Here is a 23,863-nt window from a genome sequence, read left to right on the forward strand (position 1 = left end):
CATCCGTGAAGAGCACAGGGCGCCAGTGGCGAATTTCCCAATCCTGGTGTTCTGTGGCAAATGCCAAGAGTCCTGCACGGTGTTGGGCTGTGAGCACAACCCCCATCTGTGGACGTCGGGCAGTCAGACCATCCTCATGGAGTCATTTTCTAACCGTTTGTGCAGACACATGCACATTTGTGGCCTGCTGGAGGTCGTTTTGCAGGGCTCTGGCAGTGCTCCTCCTGTTCCTCCTTGCACAAAGGCAGAGGTAGCGGTCCTGCTGCTGGGTTGATGCCCTCCTACAGCCCCCTCCACATCTCCTGGTGTACTGGCATGTATCCTGGTAGCGCCTCCAGCCTCTGGACACTACGCTGACAGACACAGCAAACCTTCTTGCGACAGCTCGCATTGATGTGCTGTTTTGAATGAGCTGCACTACCTGAGCCACTTGTGTGGGTTGTACAGCCCGTCTCATGCTACCACAAGTGTATTCAAAAGTGACCAAAACATCAGCCAGAAAGCATTGGTACTGAGATGTGGTCTGTGGTCCCCACCTGCAGAACCACTCCTTTATTGAGTGTGTCTTGAAAATTGCCAATAATTTCCATCTGTTTTCTATTCCATTTGCACAACAGCATGTGAAATTGATTATCAAACAGTGTTGCTTCCTAAGTGGACAGTTTGATTTCACACAAGTTTGATTTACTTGGAATTAGATTCTGTTGTTTAAGTGTTCCCTTTGTTTTTTGAGCAGTGTATATTAAATCATATAGACAATCATTTAGGTCCAAATTCATGAACGGCGTTTTTCTGGAGTCAGAGGCACCTGATTCAAAAAACAATGATATGATAAATGACTAAAAAAAAACATATATAAAATTACCTTCCAGTCTTCTTTCAGACAATTCTTTTGGCGCTGGCACAGAGTAGTAAACCAAGAAACAGGATAGCATATTAAGACGAGAGTCTTCTACACACTGACCAGCTAAATAGGAGTGAAGTGATACATCCCCACCACCTGCCAAAAAACAAATGCTTACACAGTCAACAATACAAGGGAATACAAGAAACTTTGTAATAATCTTATCAGACAAATATCCTTCTTTCTGCACTTGAGTCATCACTTCTTCTACCACTGGAAAACCACTCAAATTTGTCTTTGTTACAGGAAAACGGACTTGCAAAATCTCACTAAATGATCAGGTTACAACTTCTATTAAAACCTATGGAGGGAAGGGGAATGAGGAGCAGTAAAAGTGACACAGGTAGAGAAACACAGACCCGTGCTGCAGCTTCTTGCATGCACTGTGTCTCACCCCAGAGCTGGATTCATAGCTACACTGCTCAATACTGCTGTATATGTCCTACATGCTGCTTCTTTAGTCTGTGTGCTACAGAATAGGAAGAGCAGGAATCCTTCTGTGTGCAAAGAGAAAGACAATCAAAGCAGCTTGTCTTCATCCACAAGTTTAGAGATAACTGAAAATTTATGATGGAGCCTGCAGAGGGGAAAACTGCTAAAAAAATTCATGATACAAGTTATATAATGGCCAGAAATAGTGTTATTCCTCATGCACACAAATGACAGCTCATTATAAAAAGTTACCCGAGACAACAGATATGAACAGTTTTACATGAACAGATGAGCACGCCCAGTGGCAGCCAGCCAATGTACTATAATATATGGGACATAAACGCCCATAGTGAGAACAGTTTTTTTCTCTATAGATCACAAAATAGATGACACGCCGAATACTGTGCAGTTGTGAGGATTACAAAGAAAAATTTGCTGACTTACATGTGGTTACTCAGCTAGGAAAAAAAGTTGCTTAGCGGTAACTTAAAAAAATATCACAAAGGATGTAGCCCCATTTAGGTAAAACTTGAAGTTTTGAATCTTTTCGCTACACTGCCTACAATAAAGTTGGTGGCAAGTTTTCATGCACATGTTAAATCACTTACATTGCAGCCATTGATCCAGGGTGTTATCGATGGTACATTTCATCACTGGCAAAAACTCAGAGTTCATAAACAGTCCACGGTTGGGGTTCCTTTTCATCCTTTCCTGAAGGTTCTGTGAACTAAAAAACTCTAGAACCAGCTTGATCTGCCACAGTTCAAACGTTTCCGTTGTTTCTCTTCTTTCAAGTCTTCTCACAGCCTGTGCAATAAAGAACATAATCCAAGTCACATACCACACATGAGAGCGGCTGTACTATCTGGACCACAAAGAGATCTCAGCATCTTAAAATCGTCTTATGTATATTATAATTCCACTAATTGGGTTGTTCAGAAATAATAAAAAGTGGCCATTATAATCTAAAGGCATCTCTACTCTTGTCCATGTGTTGTGTTCGGTATTGCAGCTAAGCTCCCATGAAGTACATAGTATTCGACTGTCATACCCGTGGACCATCGTGGCCCAATTTTTGGAAGAAAGCAACCATGTTTTTCTATTCCGGCACAACCCCTCTTTAACAGCAGCACATTCTGTCTAATTATTGATGGTAATACACCACAAGTAAAAAAAAAACAAAAAACGAAGGAAATACGAAAGACCCCCTAAAACGTAACTTTTATTAATACAACGAAAAGTATACAAAACACTAAAAAGTGTGCCTAGGGTAAATAGGAGCCACCAATAGCAAAATAAATAATCAGAGGTATAATAACCACCACTATACAGGAAAAATGGGGGCTATGCTGTCCCCGAATTCCCCGAGAATCGCTCTACCTAGCAGCGGAGATTGGCATGCTAGTTGCTGACGTGATGGTGCCCCCGCTCCACGTCAGTAGCCCTAAAAAAAAAAACCCTAAACATACCAAAATAGGGAAGCAAAAAAAAAAACACACACACAGAAAAAAGGTGTACCCCTATTGGAGAGACAAAAAAATGGTCTTATAGGGCGTTAGATCTGTAGACTAAATTATCTCGGAGTACCAAAGTGCTACGTGCTAAAAATAGCTATTGTAGGGTAGAGCCAGGGTCCACACTTGTATAGGGGAATCCTATTAATAGTCCTTCATGCGATGGCTAGAAAAAGGACCATTAACTAAATATGCCAATGGTTAAATGGTCAGAATAATTCGGGGACACAACCCACAAAACAGACAATCCCTTCTCTCATAAGTTTAGATAAATATCTAATGGAATAAAACAACTAGGAGCAGGGAAACAAAAAACTTAGTAGTGGTAAAAATTCACCAAATCACCGTATAGTGACCCCATACAGATCAGGCACCTAGTAGCCATTTATAATTCCCTCTCATACCCATTTTACATCATTTCGGGTATATCGATAGACATAAACATCCCAGTTTTGCCTTACTAAAATAGACCACTATAAGTGTGGCACTTATCAGCCATGAGTTCAGTTCCCTATACACCACACGGTTAGATTCAAGCTGAAGATTCTCCTATTAATTTTACAATGTATAATCTTTCCTATTCCAGAATACTCCTAATTGTCCTAAAAGGTTATCCCGTTTAGAAAATCCATTAGGTGATGCTAAGGTAATAGAGAAGGGTCTTGCTTTGGGGGACCCGTCCGTTAGTCCTGCATTACAATGATTTGTATGAACACTGTGCTTTATGTAACTTCCCTTATTGTCAGATAACTGCACTAAAAGCACAGTCTGAAGAAGAAATAAAAGTGGCACATGTCAGGAATATAAAATCTTACCTGGTCAATTGCAATGTAGGCAGGAAGCATTTCTGGGTTCTCTTGAGTTACACATTCATACAAGATTGATGAAAACAAGTCCAAAATTTCCTGTTTCTAATTAAAACATGATACAGTTATTTGTTAACATGCAGGATAAACAAGCAGTACTTCACACTAAAATATTGCTGGACATGCGATAGTTTAAGAGTTATTAAAAAGGAAACATTTAGAATTGAGAGTCCTCAGTGCTTGATACCTTTTAATGGCTGACTGAAAAGATGGTAACAAATTGCAAGCTTTCGAGACTACATACGTCTCTTCATCAGGTAAAGACTAAAAGAAATTCTGAAGAATCACATATTTATGCGCAACATAGCACAGATGCTGCAGATAAGCCCCCGATCGGACCTGAAAAAGTGAAAAAGAAGAAAAATCAGTTTATTATACTCACCCAGGGGCAGTCCGGTCCGATCCGAAGGGTGTCGCAGGTCTGGCACCTCCAATCTTCTTGCGATGCCGCCCTCCTGTTGGCTTCATCACTTCCCGGCATCGCGCTCCTGCGCAGCGTACTTATCTGCCCTGTTCAGGGCAGAGCAAAGTACTGCAGTGCACAAGGCGTCTCTGACCTTTCCCAGCGCCTGCAGTACTTTACTCTGCCCTCCACAGGACAGAGAAGTACGCTACGCAGGAGCGCGATGCCGGGGAGCGATGAAGAAGCAGGAGGGAGGCATCCCAAGAAGATGGGAGGCACCGGACCAGCGACACCCTTCGGACCAGACCACCCTGCAGGTGAGTATAATAAGACTTATTTTTCTTCTCTTGCATATTCTAGAATGCTGTAGATAAGCCCTGGAAGGTGATGGTGGTAACTCGTATCAACTAAACCTCGTGACAGGTTCCCTTTAACTCAGTCACCACTGCACTGTATACACACTGAACTGTGTGGGACCGCAGCAGAGGCAGAAGCATTAAAAAATGATCCACAAAAAACAAAAGTTTTGGGCGTCATACTGTTATATACTGTTCTGGACATGAAGGCATCACTGGTGCATTTCAGATTGGACTATTATGGATTTGGAGATATCACTGAAGTATTTTTTTCCTCTTTCTGTCATTTTAAAGTGGGAAAAGGGGGCAATTTGAACTTTTAGGGGGTTTTTTTCCAGATTTTTTTAAAACCATTTTTTTCTTAAATTTATTCTGGAGTCCCCTTAGCATACATGAAACGGAGATCATCTGATCGCTTATATTATACACTGCAATACCATAGTGTTGTTGAATATAACAAAATTCAAGGTCTCCTACAAACACCTTTTACAGGCTGGCCGACATGACAAGCACGGGGGTCTTCGGCAGACCACCAGCCCTCGTGGCAGCCCTCTGTCACCCCACGTTTGCATTGATGTCCAGTTAGAACAGATTGCGAGTGGCATTTAACACATTAACAGTTGCGGGCAGAGTGATTGTTAGAAGCAGATGATGGCTGAATAGTACAGCTATCATCGGCCGGGGAAGATGTAGGCTATTGAAACCACATCAAAGAAAGAGAGCAGAGATAAATAATGTAGCATTACAATAAATGTCTTTAAGGGGTTAAACTAACCACATACTACATTTCTCTTTTTTCAATCTAGAAATGTGTAATTTTGACCTTCAAACTTTGAAAAATAATTGCACGGAGAAAATACTAGCAAGTAATGTGCACTACTGAGCGCAGGTAAACACACATGGTCCCTTCCACTTTCCAATCTTGCTGCAAATTAAAACGCATTAAGAAAAGCCACTACTATAGAAGATATGGTGAATTAGGGAGAAAATGCAGGTCAGATACTGTATTTTGAGGGGGTCAATAGACTCATTTAATTTTCATGCTGAATTTCACAGTCAAGCTCATGTTTTTGGAGGAAACACAACTGTTAAAAACCAATGGATTCCTGCCAAATCACAAACTTAATAAATAACAAGGTGCAACATACACATTTCTTTACATGGCATATTTTTCGGGGGCCTCAAATGATCTGATCAAAAGTAACTGTGTAAAGTCATAAAAACTTGACAAAGGCAGACAACGGGATAGAACAGGCCGGTACACAGAGACTGATGAGAGCTCTGGAGCAGAATGGGGTATAATCGATTAAGTAATGGGCACTACTGAATGCGGGTAAACAGGCACGGTCAGTTCCACTTTATAGTTTGGAACTTGACCTGCATTTGGCACAATTTTTTATGATCTTGGCAAATCCAATCAAGCTTCATGCCCCATAGAGTCACTGAATTACTGCATTTTGTAGTCACTTCACTGTTTTTCCAGTACAAAGAATCTTGCAAACGGCTTTGTAAAAGCCGAGATGGAATTTTTTTATTTTTTTTTATTTTTTTATAGCTACAAGATTCTTTTCACCTTTCCAAAGGGAAACATTGATCACAGTATGTGATCACAGTCACAGTATGGATCTTCTCACCTCAACAAATAGAATGTAATATGCTTCATAATTACCTGGCCCAAGTCAGATAAAGGTTTACAGAAATATTCTGCAAATGACAGGAGTGCTGGATCAGATGTGAAAGCAGAAATGGCCTCAGGCTACAGAAGGAAGAAACAGTCCATTTAGTGGGCACAGTGCATACACTTACCAAATGCTTCCATTTATATAAGGCAACAAACAAGATCTGTCACCCATTCAGAAAATGGTTAGGCTATATGCACACGATGCGGATTTGCTGCGGATCCGCAGCGGATTTTTCCATGCAGAAACGCTGCAGATCCGCACTGTGATGTACAGTACAATGCTATTCAATGGGGAAAAAAAGCTGTGCAGATGGTGCGGAAAAATCAGTGCGGAATTGCTGCGGACTTCAAAGAAGTGCATGTCACTTCTTTTGTGCGGATCTGCAGCGTTTCTGCACCCCTCCATGTTAAAAATCCAAAGTGGCAAAAACCGCAGAAAATCTGCATCAATTCCGCATAAAAAATGCACAAAATCCGCATAAAAACCACGGCAAATCCGTGGCTGCGGATTCTGCCAGGAGATGCAAATTTTGTGCAAAAATTCTGCACCTCTTTTCCTACGTGTGCACATAGCCTTAAAGGTAAGATATAAAGTCAATTTTATGTACATAGGAGGAGATGGAGGGCGGAGCTCTGTATAAAGCTCCTCCCCTCGCCACAGAATCTCATCAGCACCAAACGTCATCTATCTCAGTAATGTAACAATCTGTCTTCACTGAATACAGATTTTAACCAGGAATTGAGAATTTTGGAAATCAGCATTAGTCTAGAAAAGAGCAGATTTCTCAGATGAGATGTATTACAAAGTTGTTTATTTTCATGTGTACTATTGATTTACTAAATAAAAGAGAAAACAACGATAACTGTTTAAGAGTACCAACGAATGAAAAGATGAAGAAGATTACAGATTCCACAATTTCCAGTATAAAACATGCAGAATCACCACCATTTACACTGGTGATTATGAGCATCTTACAACAAATTTCAAGTTATTTGCCTGTGGGTGCCCTTCTAAATGTTTTCTTTCATTATGATAAAAGGTACCAAAAAGTTTGTCAACCCTTAAATCCAGTGTAAATGTGGTATACAGTGTTGTCGGGGACTTTACCCCTATGGCAATCATACCAGCACTGTAGCTGAGAAAATAACCATATGCAGATGAGGAGGCTTTGGAGCACCCTTGGCATGGCCAATGGTTTAGGGGCTGTTACGCCTCAACATTAGCATATTGGGGGTCTTCCTCCGCCTCAGATTTACAGTGTTCGCTTACCACAGCGAGCACTGACGGAATGCTGCCAGCGTGCGTGTTCTCCTCCCAGTCTTCTTACTTCTGACGCTGTCCGCTACACTAATACACCCAGAAGTGTAGCAAGTAGAGTCAGAAGAAAGTGGACAGGATTACCTGTGCAGGCGCACACGCGCCGGCAGCATTCAGACAATGACCGCTCTAGGAATCGAGCAAAGTCAGTCAGAAGCAGAGGAAGGCCCCAATATGCAAATAAGGAGGCGCAATGAGGAAACATACTAGTGATGGACCAGTCAGTCCCGCTCAGCAGGCAGGCAGTGCCCAGCAGGACATACCTCCTAGTCCCCGGCCCAGTTACTATCCTTGTTTTTCTCTACTGCACTGCAATGTTTCAAAGTAAAACAGATGTTTAATGAGGGAGCCGGTCCCTGATTCAGCCATCTTGGTGCAGGCAGCAAGAAAAACATGATAGATTGTTTTTAATGGGTGTACAAGCTTGCCAAGTTATCCTCTATTAATTGGTCCCAATTGTTAAATCCCCCAACGTTCCAGAGAATGGGGATGCTGAAAGGAGAGGATGTTGAGCATGTGCACCTCCGCTCCAATTATTCTCTAAGGGACAGCAGAAAATTGCAAAGTATAGCACTTTAACAGCCTCCTACTAACTTAATGGTGCGCATGCTTGACCTCCATTCCATTTAGATGGGACGTTGAAGGCCCTCAATCTTCAGAATGCTGGGGGACCAAGCAGTCAGGCCCCCAGTTGCCCCTATCAGGAATAGGGGATTACTAAATAACTTGGTGTGAATACTTTTCTGAGCAATGATGACAGAAGTATTCTAGAGGTACCGTCACACTCAGGAACTTTACAACGAGAACGACAACGATCCGTGACGTTGCAGCGTCCTGGATAGCGATCTCGTTGTGTTTGACACGCAGCAGCGATCTGGATCCCGCTGTGCCATCGCTGATAGGAGCTAGAAGTCCAGAACTTTATTTGGTCGTCAGGTCGGCGTGTATCGTCATGTTTGACATCAAAAGCAACGATGCCAGCAATGTTTTACATGGAGCTAACAACCAGCGAGAACGATAAGCGAGTCGACGTTACGTCACTGGATCGCTCCTGCATCGTTCTGGAGTTACTGTGTTTGACGTCTCTACAGCGACCTAAACAGCGACGCTCCAGCGATCGGCTCGTTGTCTATATCGCTGCAGCGTCGCTGAGTGTGACGGTACCTTAGGAGTGACTGCGGACTCGTTTAAATAACTTGGTCAAAGCTTTCTTTGTAATGCTAATTGTCACAAATGACACAAGCAGAGAAGTGGGATTAGAGCCAGCTGGATTCCATGAAATTGTGCAGCAATGGATTGTGCACAGCTGCAGTCACCCCACCCATCCTCTTCCTAGAACTCTGACAATGATGTTTCTTCACCCACATAAACAAACACAACATTTAGAATTGCATGTGTGAGACATCTGCTTCCACACAACATTCCCACACCTTAACAAATATGTCTCTTTATCCAGCACTTCAAACAGCAATGCAATGATCAAATACATGGCAGCCTTATGTGACTCTTTTGCCAACTGTGAAACCTCTCACTCCTGATGTGGACCAGAGTTGTCTACGACAGATCTGTGAAAGATTTCCATTGCCATCATATGCTATGATGTGGTCTCTCAGAGTGGACCACCCCTCTAGAAGACATTTTTTCACTGCATTTTTAGAAATCAGGTTATTGTGAAATAAAAAAAAAAAAAACACATGGAGATATCTGTGACACATATACATACATATATAGCAAAAAAATTGGAACAGCACCGTATAAATTAGTTCCGGGAGCAAGGGCACCCCAAACAAATATCCGTTTGTAATGATAATAGCAATACAAAAAGCAGGCAAAACTCCCAAAACATTTTTGTGAAAAAAAGTGGGCTTTATTAGGTCATATGATGTGGCAACGATTCGGTTGTGGCTTGAAATAGGTTGGTAACGTCCGAAATGTTGCCACACCATATGGCCTAATAAAGTCCACTTTTTCATATATATTACGGAAAGGTACTGATGGTAAGTATAATCAGCAGGGTGTAGTTGATAAAAAGTTACCAGGGAGCGCAGACGACTTCTGTAAAGCGCATGTGACTCTCGAGTTGGGAGCTCTTTGGGTAGATTTGTTCTACTTTGGGTTTCCCTTGGGTGATAGAGGGTGCCGATTTCAATATCCCCATAGTAGGAAGAAGGATTCTAGTTGAGGGCAGCAGGTGTCTAAGAAGAAATACCGTAGTTTGTTTCTTGAAATTTTGTCTGGGAAAAGGTGTGGTAGTAGTATCTCTGGTGAAAAAGCCAGCCATGTTTTGAGAATCTGCTTTATGAATGCAGGTTCTTGGACCAGAATATTTTGATTTTTGGGCATGACCACGACATATGGTAATACGTACTGAACTCAGAGAGGCACCTCCAGGACATTGAGCTATATGCCTTGTTGAAGCTATGACGTTTGGCTGGGGTGATATGCCACCTACTCAATATTTTATATCCGTTTTCTTGCATTCGGATGCATTTAGAGGAGCTTCGGGGCAAGTAGAATTTTATCCACCTCCGTGGTGGAGAAAGACCTGTTTAGGTCTAGTTCCCATTTGCTAAGGAATGGGAGCTTTTGGGTATACAGAAACGATTTGATTGTAGAGAAACGCAGTTATCGGGTTTTGAGGCCTGATCTGGGGCACGAGTGTCTCGAACATTGTTGGGTATCTGTTCCAGTCTGGGACATTTGGAATAAATTTAAAGAGCATGAATTTGAGGAGGTGAAGATGGTTTAATGAGGCAATGCTTAGGAGTTTTTCTAATTTCTCTCTAGTGGCGATTAGTCCAGTCTCCAAAAAGGTCTTATAGAGGTTTATTGGAGTTTATTGGAGTTGATAAGTAAGGGAGGGTTTTATTTTCTATGGGTATAAGCAAAAGAAGAAGAAGATCATCTCAGTAGGAGGGGAGAAGGAAAAGGGGAACAATTCTCCCTAATGTGGTATGTTAACCAGATTTTATAAGTGACTGTAGTTAATGGGTTTTTGACTTTGAAAGAGTTAGGCTGTGTGCACACGTTGCGTTTTTTTTCGCTATAAAAACGCAATAAAAACGCATACATGTGCATCCCATCAATTATAATGCATTCTGCAATTTTTGTGCACATGATGCGTTTTTTTGCGCAAAAAATACGCATCGCGGTAAAAAACGCATGACGTTCATTAATTTTGCGGATTTTTCATGTTTTTCCCGCTATTTAATGCATTGGGAAGCTCCGGAAAAAACGCGTCAAAAACGCGGGGAAAAAAAAAGCATGCGGATTTCTTGCAGAAAATGTCCGGTTTTCTTCAGGAATTTTCTGCAAGAAATCCTGACGTGTGCACATACCCTCCTTGCAATTGGCAGGGGAGAAGATAAGCTGTTGCAGAGGGTACATTAGATTTTCTACTTTCACTTGAACCCAGGTTTTGTGTGTGGGGTGATTAATCCAGTCCATGACTCTTGAGGTGGCTAGCTTGCTATGCGGCAGAGTAAAGATATGATGTGTGATTGCACATTGTTGTCTGATCCACTGACATTTTAAAACAATATTGTGAGAACGGTGTATAGATAAGAAGTCAATTCAACTTTGTCCTTTAGTTCTAAATGTCATTATGCCAATTATAGCAGTTTTAATACCACATGGAAAATAAGAACACCGATAATTAAATACATTCAATAATAGCATTAATTACCTTAAAACTACGAGCTTCCGAGTTTCTATGAGTAACAGTCTGAGCAAGTAGACTTCTCCAGCCCATAGGGTCCTCCTTATAAGACAACTGACCAGCCCGGAGTTTCACATACAAAACCCCATCCTTACAAAGAATTGACCTAAAAAAATAGAACAAATATATAGTATGGAAATAAAATAAAGTTTAACTGTATAGTTTGTAGCTCTTGTGTTTAAGTCAGAGGTCAGCACTCTACTGAATTGCAAACATGTGGTTGGCATCTGACCAGAACAATATCATCTACATGAACTTTGTATGTTCTCCTTATGTTTGCATCCGGTCCCTCGGAGTATTCTGGCTTCATAGGTTAATTTTGTCCTACAGTAAGTTAATGAAATCTCTGTTTGGCACTTTGCAAACTATATATCGTATATACTTGAGTATAAGCAGAGAATTTTAGGCCATTTTTTAGGCTGAAATTGCCCCTCGGCATATACTCGAGTCATTCCCAGGGGTCGGCAGGAGAGGGGGAGCGGCAGCTGTCTAATCATACTCACCTGCTCCCATGCACGGTCTCTGCAGGTCCCTGGTTCTCCGGGTGTCGGCAGCTTCTTCCTGTATTGAGCGGTCACATGGTACTGCTCATTACAGTAATGAATATGGACCCGTCTCCACTCCCATAGGGGTGGAGCCGCATATTCATTACTGTAATGAGCGGTACCATGTGACAGCTCAAAACAGGAAGAAGCTGTCTGCGCCCTGAGAACGAGGGACCGCGCCAGGAGCAGGTGAGTACGACGGGGCAGTGCGCGATATTCATCTGTCCCATGTTCCACCGTTGGCGCCACTCCGTCTTCCGCGTCCTCTGCAGTGACGCTCAGGTCAGAGGGCGCGATAATGCGATTAGTGTGCGCGCCGCCCTCTGCCTGAACAGTCAGTGCAGAGGACGTGGAAGACACAGCGGCACCGACGGTGGAACGGGGAAAGGTGAATATAGCAAGTGCCGGGGGCCTGAGCGAAGAGAGGGGAGTATGTGATTTTTTTTTTTCTAATCGCAGCAACAGCATATGGGGCATAATAGTCTATGGAGCATCTTATGGGGCCATAATCAGCATTTTTGCAGCATTATACGGGGCAAATATTTCTATGGAGCATCTTATGGGGCCATGTGCAGCATTATATGGGGCAAATGTCTGTATGGAGCATCTTATGGGGCCATGTGCAGCATTATATGGGGCAAATGTCTGTATAGAGCATCTTATGGGGTCATAATTAGCATTTGTGCGGCATCATATGAGGCATATTTTAATATGGAGCATCTTATGGGGCCCATCATAAACTGTATGGAGCATTATATGGCATTCCTGATTCAATATGGATATTCAAAAACACTTAACCTACTGATGTCTCAATTAATTTTACTTTTATTGGTATCTATTTTTATTTTTGACATTTACCGGTAGCTGCTGCTTTTTCCACCCTAGGAGTCATTAAGTTTTCCCAGTTTTTTGTGGCAAAATTAGGGGTCTCCGCTTATACTCGAGTATATACGGTACATAAAAGTCATGAAAAAGTTTTTTCTGGTAAAACTGATGGACAGGAAATCAAATAAAAATTAACAAAAGGAAAGTTGGTGATTACTGCTTAACAAACAAAAATTAACCCCTTAGTGAAAAGGCCAAATTTTGTAAATCTGACCAGTATCAATTTATGATGCAATAACTCTAGAACGCTTCCTCATATCCAATTGGTTTTGGAGACTGTTTTTTCATGACAGATTGTACTTATGATAATGGTAAATTTAGGTTAATATGTTTATTTTTAAAAAATATCAGAAATTTGACAGAAATGTTAAAAAATTGCAGTTTTCAAACGTTGAATGATTATCTCTTTAACCCCTTAGTGACAGCCAATTTGGTACTTAACCCCTATCTGACCTTGGACGGGATAGTACGTCCGAGGTCAGATCCCCTGCTTTGTTGCAGGGCTCCGCGGTGAGCCCGCATCAAAGCCGGGACATGTCAGCTGTTTTGAACAGCTGACATGTGCCCGTAATAGGCGCGGGCAGAATCGCGATCTGCCCGCACCTATTAACTAGTTAAATGCCGCTGTCAAACGCAGACAGCGGCATTTAACTACCGCTTCCGGCCGGGCGGCCGGAAATGACGTCATCGCCGACCCCGTCACATGATCGGGGGTCGGCGATGCGTCAGGATGGTAACCATAGAGGTCCTAGAGACCTCTATGGTTACTGATCACCGGTGGCTGTGAGCGCCACCCTGTGGTCGGCGCTCACAGCACACCTGCATTTCTGCTACATAGCAGCGATCAGCAGATCGCTGCTATGTAGCAGAGGCGATCGAGTTGTGCCTGCTTCTAGCCTCCCATGGAGGCTATTGAAGCATGGCAAAAGTAAAAAAAAAAAGTAAAAAAAAATGTGGAAAAAAATAAAAAAAATATAAAAGTTTAAATCACCCCCCTTTCGCCCCAATCAAAATAAATCAAAAAAATCAAATCTACACATATTTGGTATCGCCGTGTTCAGAATCGCCCGATCTATCAATTAAAAAAAGCATTAACCTGATCGCTAAACGGCGTAGCGAGAAAAAAATTTGAAACGCCAGAATTACGTTTTTTAGGTCGCCGCGGCATTGCATTAAAATGCAATAACGGGCGATCAAAAGAACGTATCTGCACCAAAATGTTATCATTAAAAACGCCAGCTTGGCACGCAAAAAATAAGCCCTCAACCGACCCCAGATCACGAAAAATGGAGACGCTACGAGTATCGGAAAATGGCGCAATTTTTATTTTTTTTTTAGCAAAGTTTGGAATTTTTTTTCACCACTTAGATAAAAAATAACCTAGTCATGTTAGGTGTCTATGAACTCGTACTGATCTGGAGAATCATAATGGCAGGTCAGTTTTAGCATTTAGTGAACCTAGCAAAAAAGCCAAACAAAAAACAAGTGTGGGATTGCACTTTTTTTGCAATTTCACCGCACTTGGAATTTTTTTCCCGTTTTCTAGTACACGACATGCTAAAACCAATGATGTTGTTCAAAAGTACAACTCGTCCCGCAAAAAATAAGCCCTCACATGGCCGAATTGACTGAAAAATAAAAATGTTATGGCTCTGGGAAGGAGGGGAGTGAAAAACGAACACGGAAAAACGAAAAAAAAAAAATCCCAAGGTCATGAAGGGGTTAATGACCAAGCCAATTTTTACAATTCTGACCACTGTAACTTTATGAGGTTATAACTCTGGAACTCTTCAACGGATCCCGGTGATTCTGAGACTGTTTCTTCGTGACATATTGTACTTCATGTTAGTGGTACAATTTCTTCTAAATAACTTGTGTTTATTTATGAAAAAAAAAAAACAAAACTGAACTTTGGCAAAAATTTTGAAAATTTGGAATTTTCAAAGTTTTAAATTTTTGTACCCTTACATCAGAGCGTGGGGTCACTCAAAATAGTTAATAAATAACATTTCCCACATGTCTACTTTACATCAGAACAATTTTTTTTTTTGTTAGGACGTTATAAGGGTTAAGAGTTGACCAGCAATTTCTCATTTTTCCAACAAAATTTACAAAACCATTCTTTTTAGGGACCAATTCACATTTGAAGTGACTTTGGGGGTCAATATAACAGAAAATACCCAAACGTTAACACCATTCTAAAAACTGCACCCCACAAGGTGCCAAAAACCACATTCAAGAAGTTTATTAACCCTTTAGGTACTTCACGAGAACTAAAGCAATATGGAAGGAAAAAATGAACATTTTACTTTACACAAAAAATTTGCTTTGGAACCAATTTTTTTAATTTTCACAAGAGTATCAAGAGAAAATGGACCACAAAATTTCTTGTGCAATTTTTCCCGAGAACGCCGATACCCCGTATGTGGGGGAAAGCCACTGTTTGGGCGCATGACAGGACTCATAAGGGAGGGAGCACCGTTTGACTTTTTGAACGCAAAATTGGCTGGAATCAATGGTGGCGCCATGTCACGTTTGGAGACCCCCTGATGTACCTAAACAGTGGAACCCCACCCCTCCCCAATTCTAACCCCAACACACCCCTAACCCTAATCCCAACCCTAACTACAACCCTAACCCTAACACACCCTCAACCGTAATCCCAACCATAACCCTAACCCTAGCCCAACCCTAACTTTAGCCCAACCCCAACCTTAATGGAGAAATGGAAATATATTTTATTATTTTTATCTAAGTGGGTGATAAAGGGAGGTTTTTAGTAACATTTTTTTTTCTATCACAGTGATCAAAATGAGTCAGCAGATCTCGGCGGGCGCACTGCGCATGTTCACGCCATTTTCTTTTCGAAAGACGCCGCCGGCATTGGGACTTCCTGGAGATATGAAGGGACACCGGAGGTACCAAGGGGTATCGGGGGACCCCATTTCTCTCTCCTCTGATGTGCGATCACATCAGAGGGGAGAGAAATTAAATGGGAAATCAGCCTTTTTTTTTTGCGGTCGCCGTTATTCCGTTAATAACAGTGATCGCAACACTGGGGTTGGTAAAAATCCAGAATCATTTTCTCTGAGGTCTCAGCAACCCCAAACAGTAGCAGAGACCCCGGAGAAATTACGCCGTTAAAAAGTGGCGCAGAGGCATAAGTACCCTTAACTGTCGCCGTTAAAAGGCGTATCGGCGGCCGTTAAGGGGTTAATCCCGATAGTCAAACCATAGCAATACATTAATAAATAACATTTGCCTCATGCCTGATTTTGTTAGCATTTTAGGAACTTTTAAAATGTAGCAGCAATTTTTTTCCCCAAGGAAATATATAAAATTATTTTTTTAGGGACCTATCCAGATTTGAAGTAATTTTGGGGGTCCTATGTATTTGAAACCCCCCAAACGTCATACCATTTTAAAACCAGCACCCCATGACACATTGAAAACTGCTGTCGGGTAGTTTATTAACCCTTTAGGTGCTTTTCAGGAATTAATGCAAAGTGACATGACAGGAATGAAAAAGTGTATGTTTACCACCTAAATGTCGCTAACTTCTGAACAGGTTACTGTAGCCAGCAGACTAAGACCGTTATTTAGTCGTGAACTGCCATGGCAAACATCAGGACCACCCGATCATGATCTCAGGATGCCGATAGGGTTAAAAAGGAAGCCCCCATAGTCTGTTAACAATTTATATGATGTAGTCACTATTGACAGCAGCACCTGTGATAGTGTGATATGTTATGTTGGTATCATTTTGTGTATATTTCTACTTTACTGATTTTCATAGTGTTCGCTTGCTGATAATTGGATTAGTTCACTAAAGGTACCGTCACACTGAACGATATCGCTAGCGATCCGTGACGTTGCAGCGTCCTGGATAGCGATATCGTTGAGTTTGACAGGCAGCAGCGATCTGGATCCTGCTGTGCCATCGTTGGTCGGAGCAGAAAGTCCAGAACTTTATTTAGTCACTGGACTCCCGCAGACATCGCTGAATCGGCGTGTGTGACGCCGATTCAGCGATGTCTTCACTGGTAACCAGGGTAAACATCGGGTTACTAAGCGCAGGGCCACGCTTCGTAACCCGATGTTTAACCGTGGTTACCAGCGTAAACGTAAAAAAAAAAACACTACATACTTACATTCCGGTGTCTGTCCCCCGGCGCTGTGCTTCTCTGCACTGTGAGCGCCGGCCGGCAAGCAGAGCACCGCTCTGACAAGGATGTCATGGTGGGGTTTCCCATGCCTGCTGGTCTAAATGAGTCTATGTCCTTGGCCATTCAGATCGATCGACGCTTGCGTGAGCGTAAAGCTGTGCACCATTTGGCGGTACTATCTGAGCATGGGCCTGAGCCTATGCAATGTGATAGGACTTTGACCAGAGCTGAACGGCAAGAACACAGACGTCGGAATGGGCTATGTTTTTACTGTGGTGATTCCACTCATGCTATCTCCGATTGTCCTAAGCGCACTAAGCGGTTCGCTAGGTCTGCCACCATTGGTACGGTACAGTCTAAATTTCTATTGTCTGTTACTATGATTTGCTCTTTGTCATCCTATTCTGTTATGGCATTTGTGGATTCAGGCGCTGCCCTGAATTTGATGGACTTGGAGTATGCTAGGCGCTGTGGTTTTTTCTTGGAGCCCTTGCAGTATCCTATTCCATTGAGAGGAATTGATGCTACGCCTTTGGCCAAGAATAAGCCTCAGTACTGGACCCAATTGACCATGTGCATGGCTCCTGCACATCAGGTGGATATCCGCTTTCTGGTGTTGCATAATCTGCATGATGTGGTCGTTTTGGGGTTGCCATGGCTACAGGTTCATAATCCAGTATTGGACTGGAAATCTATGTCTGTGTCCAGCTGGGGTTGCCAGGGGGTACATGGTGATGTTCCATTTTTGTCTATTTCGTCTTCAACTCCTTCTGAAGTTCCAGAGTTTTTGTCGGATTATCGGGATGTATTTGATGAGCCCAAAGCCAGTGCCCTACCTCCTCATAGGGATTGTGATTGTGCAATTAATTTGATTCCTGGTAGTAAGTTTCCTAAGGGCCGATTGTTCAATTTATCTGTGCCAGAACACGCCGCTATGCGGAGTTATATAAAGGAATCCTTGGAGAAAGGCCATATTCGCCCGTCGTCATCACCGTTGGGAGCAGGGTTCTTTTTTGTGGCCAAGAAGGATGGTTCTTTGAGACCTTGTATTGATTACCGCCTTCTTAATAAAATTACAGTCAAATTTCAGTATCCTTTGCCGTTGCTGTCTGATTTGTTTGCTCGTATTAAAGGGGCTAGTTGGTTCACCAAGATAGATCTTCGAGGGGCGTATAATCTTGTGCGTATTAAACAAGGCGATGAATGGAAAACAGCATTTAATACGCCCGAGGGCCATCTTGAGTACCTGGTTATGCCATTCGGGCTTTCAAATGCTCCATCAGTATTTCAGTCCTTTATGCATGACATCTTCCGAGAGTACCTGGATAAATTCCTGATTGTGTATTTGGATGATATTTTGGTCTTTTCGGATGATTGGGAGTCTCATGTGAAGCAGGTCAGAATGGTGTTCCAGGTCCTTCGTGCAAATTCCTTGTTTGTGAAGGGGTCAAAGTGTCTCTTTGGAGTTCAGAAGGTTTCATTTTTGGGGTTCATTTTTTCCCCTTCTACTATCGAGATGGACCCTGTTAAAGTCCAGGCCATTTACGATTGGACTCAGCCGACATCTGTGAAGAGCCTGCAAAAGTTCCTGGGCTTTGCTAATTTTTATCGGCGCTTCATCGCTAATTTTTCTACTGTTGCTAAACCGGTGACTGATTTGACCAAGAAGGGTGCTGATGTGGTCAATTGGTCTTCTGCAGCTGTAGAGGCTTTTCAGGAGTTGAAGCGTCGTTTTTCTTCTGCCCCTGTGTTGTGCCAGCCAGATGTTTCGCTTCCGTTTCAGGTTGAGGTTGATGCTTCTGAGATTGGAGCAGGGGCTGTTTTGTCGCAAAGAAGTTCTGATGGCTCGGTGATGAAGCCATGTGCTTTCTTTTCTAGAAAGTTTTCGCCTGCTGAGCGTAACTATGATGTTGGTAATCGTGAGTTGTTGGCCATGAAGTGGGCATTCGAGGAGTGGCGTCATTGGCTGGAAGGAGCCAAGCATCGCGTGGTGGTCTTGACAGATCACAAGAATTTGACTTATCTTGAGTCTGCCAAACGGTTGAATCCGAGACAGGCTCGATGGTCATTATTTTTCTCCCGTTTTGATTTTGTGGTTTCGTACCTTCCGGGCTCTAAGAATGTGAAGGCTGATGCCCTGTCAAGGAGTTTTGTGTCTGACTCTCCGGGTGTTCCTGAGGCGGCAGGTATTCTCAAAGAGGGGGTAATTTTGTCTGCCATCTCCCCTGATTTGCGGCGGGTGCTGCAAAAATTTCAGGCTGATAGACATGACCGTTGCCCAGCGGAGAAACTGTTTGTCCCTGATAGATGGACTAGTAGAGTTATCTCTGAGATTCATTGTTCAGTGTTGGCTGGGCATCCTGGAATCTTTGTTACCAGAGATTTGGTGGCTAGATCCTTCTGGTGGCCGTCTTTGTCACGGGATGTGCGTTCTTTTGTGCAGTCCTGTGGGACTTGTGCTCGGGCTAAGCCCTGCTGTTCTCGTGCCAGTGGATTGCTTTTGCCCTTGCCGGTCCCGAAGAGGCCCTGGACGCATAGTTCTATGGATTTTATTTCGGATCTCCCTGTCTCTCAAAAGATGTCGGTCATTTGGGTGGTTTGTGATCGCTTTTCTAAGATGGTCCATTTGGTACCTTTGTCTAAATTGCCTTCCTCCTCTGATTTGGTGCCATTATTTTTCCAGCATGTGGTTCGTTTACATGGTATCCCGGAGAACATCGTTTCTGACAGAGGTTCCCAGTTTGTTTCGAGGTTTTGGCGATCCTTTTGTGCTAGGATGGGCATTGATTTGTCTTTTTCCTCGGCTTTCCATCCTCAGACAAATGGCCAGACCGAACGAACTAATCAATCTTTGGAAACATATCTGAGATGCTTTGTTTCTGCTGATCAGGATGATTGGGTGTCCTTTTTGCCGTTGGCTGAGTTCGCCCTTAATAATCGGGCCAGCTCGGCTACTTTGGTTTCGCCGTTTTTCTGCAATTCTGGTTTCCATCCTCGTTTCTCTTCAGGGCAGGTTGAGTCTTCGGACTGTCCTGGTGTAGATACTGTGGTGGATAGGTTGCAGCAGATTTGGACTCATGTGGTGGACAATTTGACATTGTCCCAGGAGAAGGCTCAACGTTTCGCTAACCGCCGGCACTGTGTGGGTCCCCGACTTCGTGTTGGGGATTTGGTTTGGTTGTCGTCTCGTTATGTTCCTATGAAGGTTTCCTCTCCTAAGTTTAAGCCTCGTTTCATTGGTCCGTATAAGATTTCTGAGGTTATCAATCCTGTGTCATTTCGTTTGGCCCTTCCTGCTTCTTTTGCCATCCATAATGTGTTCCATAGGTCGTTATTGCGGAGATACGTGGCGCCTGTGGTTCCATCCGTTGATCCTCCTGCCCCGGTGTTGGTTGAGGGGGAGTTGGAGTATGTGGTGGAGAAGATTTTGGATTCTCGTGTTTCGAGACGGAAACTCCAGTACCTGGTCAAGTGGAAGGGTTATGGTCAGGAAGATAATTCCTGGGTTTTTGCCTCTGATGTTCATGCTGCCGATCTGGTTCGTGCCTTTCATTTGGCTCATCGTGGTCGGCCTGGGGGCTCTGGTGAGGGTTCGGTGACCCCTCCTCAAGGGGGGGGTACTGTTGTGAATTCTGTTGTCGGGCTCCCTCCTGTGGTCATGAATGGTACTTCGGCTGGTTCTGTCCATGGACTTCCTCTGGTGGGTGTTTCCGAGTTTCCTTCCACAGGTGACGAGGTTAATTCGTTAGCTGGCTGCTCTATTTAACTCCACTTAGATCTTTGCTCCATGCCACCTGTCAATGTTCCAGTATTGGTCTAGTTCACTCCTGGATCGTTCTGGTGTCCTGTCTTCCCAGCAGAAGTTAAGTTCCAGCTTGTATTTCTTTGGTTTGCTATTTTTCTGTCCAGCTTGCTATTTTATTTGTTGTCCTGCTTGCTGGAAGCTCTGGGACGCAGAGGGAGCGCCTCCGCACCGTGAGTCGGTGCGGAGGGTCTTTTTTGCGCCCTCTGCGTTGTCTTTTTGTAGGTTTTTGTGCTGACCGCAAAGTAACCTTTCCTATCCTCGGTCTGCTCAGTAAGTCGGGCCTCACTTTGCTAAATCTATTTCATCTCTGTGTTTGTATTTTCATCTTTACTCACAGTCATTATATGTGGGGGGCTGCCTTTTCCTTTGGGGAATTTCTCTGAGGCAAGGTAGGCTTTATTTTTCTATCTTCAGGGCTAGCTAGTTTCTTAGGCTGTGCCGAGTTGCATAGGGAGCGTTAGGCGCAATCCACGGCTATTTCTAGTGTGTTTGATAGGATTAGGGATTGCGGTCAGCAGAGTTCCCACGTCCCAGAGCTCGTCCTTTATTATCAGTAACTATCAGGTCATTCCGTGTGCTTTTAACCACCAGGTCCATTATTGTCCTGACCACCAGGTCATAACAGTCTCCTACCTTTCTATACTTGCAGATTCAGATCTCGGCAACAGAGCTCCGCCACACCTGTCCCACAGAGCACCATCACCGCCGCCCAACTGGCCACCACCGCAACAGAGAGCCGCACCAGCCTGGGAAGGGAGGCTGCAGTGTCGGAACGGTATCGCCGCCACAATATTTCTAAGTATATTCCAACTATAGGACGCACCCCCATTTTCCCCAAAAAATTTTGGGGAAAAAAAGTGTGGCTCAGTCAAAAAAAATACGGTAAGACAAGGTCTTGATCCAGGATGAAAAAAAACAAGAGAACATGTTTGCATACACTTCCCTGCTAACACCCTTGCACCTCTCCAGTCCATCCTTAACTCTGCTGCCCGACTAATTAATCTCTCTCCTCCTCTGCTTCTCCCCTCTGCAAATCTCTTCACCGGCTCCCATTCTGTCAGCGCATCCAGTTCAAATCACTAATACTAACCTACAATGCCATCCATAACCTATCTCCTCCATATATCTGTGAACTGATCTCCTGATATCTTCCCTCACGTAATCTCTCGTCCTCCCAAGACCTCCTTCTCTCCACACTTATTCGCTTCTTACCCAACCGCCTCTAAGACTTCTCCCGAATATCCCCCATCCTCTGGAATTCTATGCCCCAACACGTCCGACCATCAACCACATTCGGATCTTTCAGATGGAACCTCGAAACCCACCTCTTCAGGAAAGCCTACAGCCTGCGCTGCCTCCATCACTACAGAAGCTACCACCTCACCAACACCGGAGCTCCTGCAACTCTCGACCTATTGTCTCCTTCCCCATCATCCTGTAGAATGTAAGCCCGCAAGGGCAGGGTCCTCGCCCCTCTGTATCAGTCTGTAATTGTTAGTTTGCGTACTGTAAGTGATATCTGTAATTTGTATGTAACCCCTTATGTACAGCACCATGGAATCAATGGTGCTATATAAATAAATAATTCATGAGAAGGCTGTGATTAATGAATACATGAACGACACTAATGCTGTAAATGTAAAAAACATGAGGCATTTACCGTAGTTAAAAAAATTTTTTTTAACAAATAGCCATTCAACCACGACAATATGACCTCAATATGGATGTGTCTAATGACTAACCTTTCCATGTGCCTAGACTGGTTGTAAATAATATAGGGAAGAGATAGGAAACCAGGCTTAACGATTAATGAAACCTATTTGGGAAAGATGGATTAATAAGGGTGCACAGCCAAGGAGGAGAACACACCAAGCCTGGTATCTATGTATTGTAATTTTCACAAAAAGCAATAGGAGAAAAAGCACCACACAATTTGTAACGTAATATATGTCACATCCTCTCGATCACGTCTTTAACCCCTTAACGACCACAGATACGCATTAAAATGGCGGTAGTTAAGGGGTCCCATTCCCTCATCGCTGTTTTAAAATGGCGATCATGAACAAGGGAGTCAAACGGTGCTTCTTCCCTTCCGTGCGCCCAAACAGTAGTTTTTCCCAACATATACACCAACATACTCAGGAGAAATTGTACAATAAATTTTGGTGTCCATTTTCTCCTGTTAGGCTAAGCTCACACTAGGAGCTTTTGCAGCTTTTTTTTAATGCAAATTTTCAGATGCGTTTTACAGTACCAGCAAAGTCTATGAGATTTTTTGTGATCAGGATTTTTTTGCACAATGGAGCATGTTACTTCTTTCAGCGTTTTTCACCCATTGAAATGAATGGGTGGTAAAAAAAACGCTGAAAAATGCACCAAAAATGCAGGTAACAGGTTTTGCTGCTTTTTTTTGTACCGAAACCTGATTCTATAGAATAGGACATTCAGTGTTTCGACACTAAACTTTATCAGTCTGCACAAGAGACAAATCTATCATGCCAAAACTGCAGCAAAAAAACAACAACAAGGAAAACATGCTTTTTTCTGCAGTTTCTTTCCTCCAAGAGATCAGGTTTTGCTGCAGAAAAAAAAAAATTGAAAAAAAAACACCTAGTGAGAACTTACCCTTACTCTGGTGAAATAAAAAAAATTGGGGCTAAAGTAAAATTTTTGTGAAAAAAGTAAAATGTTCATTTTTTTCCTTCCACATTGCTTTAGTTGCTGTGAAGCACCTAGAAGGTTAATAAACTTCTAGAATGTGGTCAGATTTTAAAAAATTGGCCCAGTCACTAAGGTTAAAACTGGCTCAGTAACTAAAGGATTAATCAGAATCACCCTGTTTTTGCTTGGTGATACACTGTGTTTAGTGAGTTCTCAATAACGAAATGATTCATTTTTAAATCTCATTCAACTTACTGCAATTGTTGAGTTCCTTTACGCAAGTCAATAATGATTTCCCAGTATCGAGGGCCCTTAACTTTTATCTGTTTTGGAGAGAAATAGAAAGAAAATTATTCAGCCCTTTATTTTTCTGGACTCCACATTAGCAGAGTTCTATGCAACAACATGTTCCTATAGATCTTTTATATACCAAGATGTTATTGCAATTGGTTTTTTTCTTAAAACTAACAACACAGCATCTAGAGGCATTAAAAGGTCTTGTCTGGGGCAAATATTGATTGGTGGGGGTCCAATTGCTGGGAGAATTAGGGAATTTCAGGCCCATTAGAATGAAGCGGCACGCTTGACAGCAGCAGTGTTAATTTATTC

General features: G+C 42.9%; 1 protein-coding gene across 3 annotated transcripts in view; it reads right to left on the minus strand.

Moving 5' to 3' along the window:
* The window catches only part of ANAPC1 (anaphase promoting complex subunit 1), a 314,460-nt gene that overhangs the window by 15,048 nt on the left and 275,549 nt on the right, over nucleotides 1–23,863 (minus strand). For all 3 annotated transcript variants that reach the window (XM_069769209.1, XM_069769210.1, XM_069769211.1), the window contains 6 exons: nucleotides 23,510–23,577; nucleotides 11,160–11,298; nucleotides 6,145–6,231; nucleotides 3,666–3,761; nucleotides 1,945–2,143; nucleotides 866–1,000 (listed from right to left, as the gene is read on the minus strand). In XM_069769209.1, coding sequence (XP_069625310.1) covers nucleotides 866–1,000; nucleotides 1,945–2,143; nucleotides 3,666–3,761; nucleotides 6,145–6,231; nucleotides 11,160–11,298; nucleotides 23,510–23,577 — 724 coding nt within the window. The remainder of the gene's footprint in view (nucleotides 1–865; nucleotides 1,001–1,944; nucleotides 2,144–3,665; nucleotides 3,762–6,144; nucleotides 6,232–11,159; nucleotides 11,299–23,509; nucleotides 23,578–23,863) is intronic.

The sequence above is a fragment of the Ranitomeya imitator genome, chromosome 5, assembly GCF_032444005.1.
Source record: "Ranitomeya imitator isolate aRanImi1 chromosome 5, aRanImi1.pri, whole genome shotgun sequence".
Taxonomy (NCBI): domain Eukaryota; kingdom Metazoa; phylum Chordata; class Amphibia; order Anura; family Dendrobatidae; genus Ranitomeya; species Ranitomeya imitator.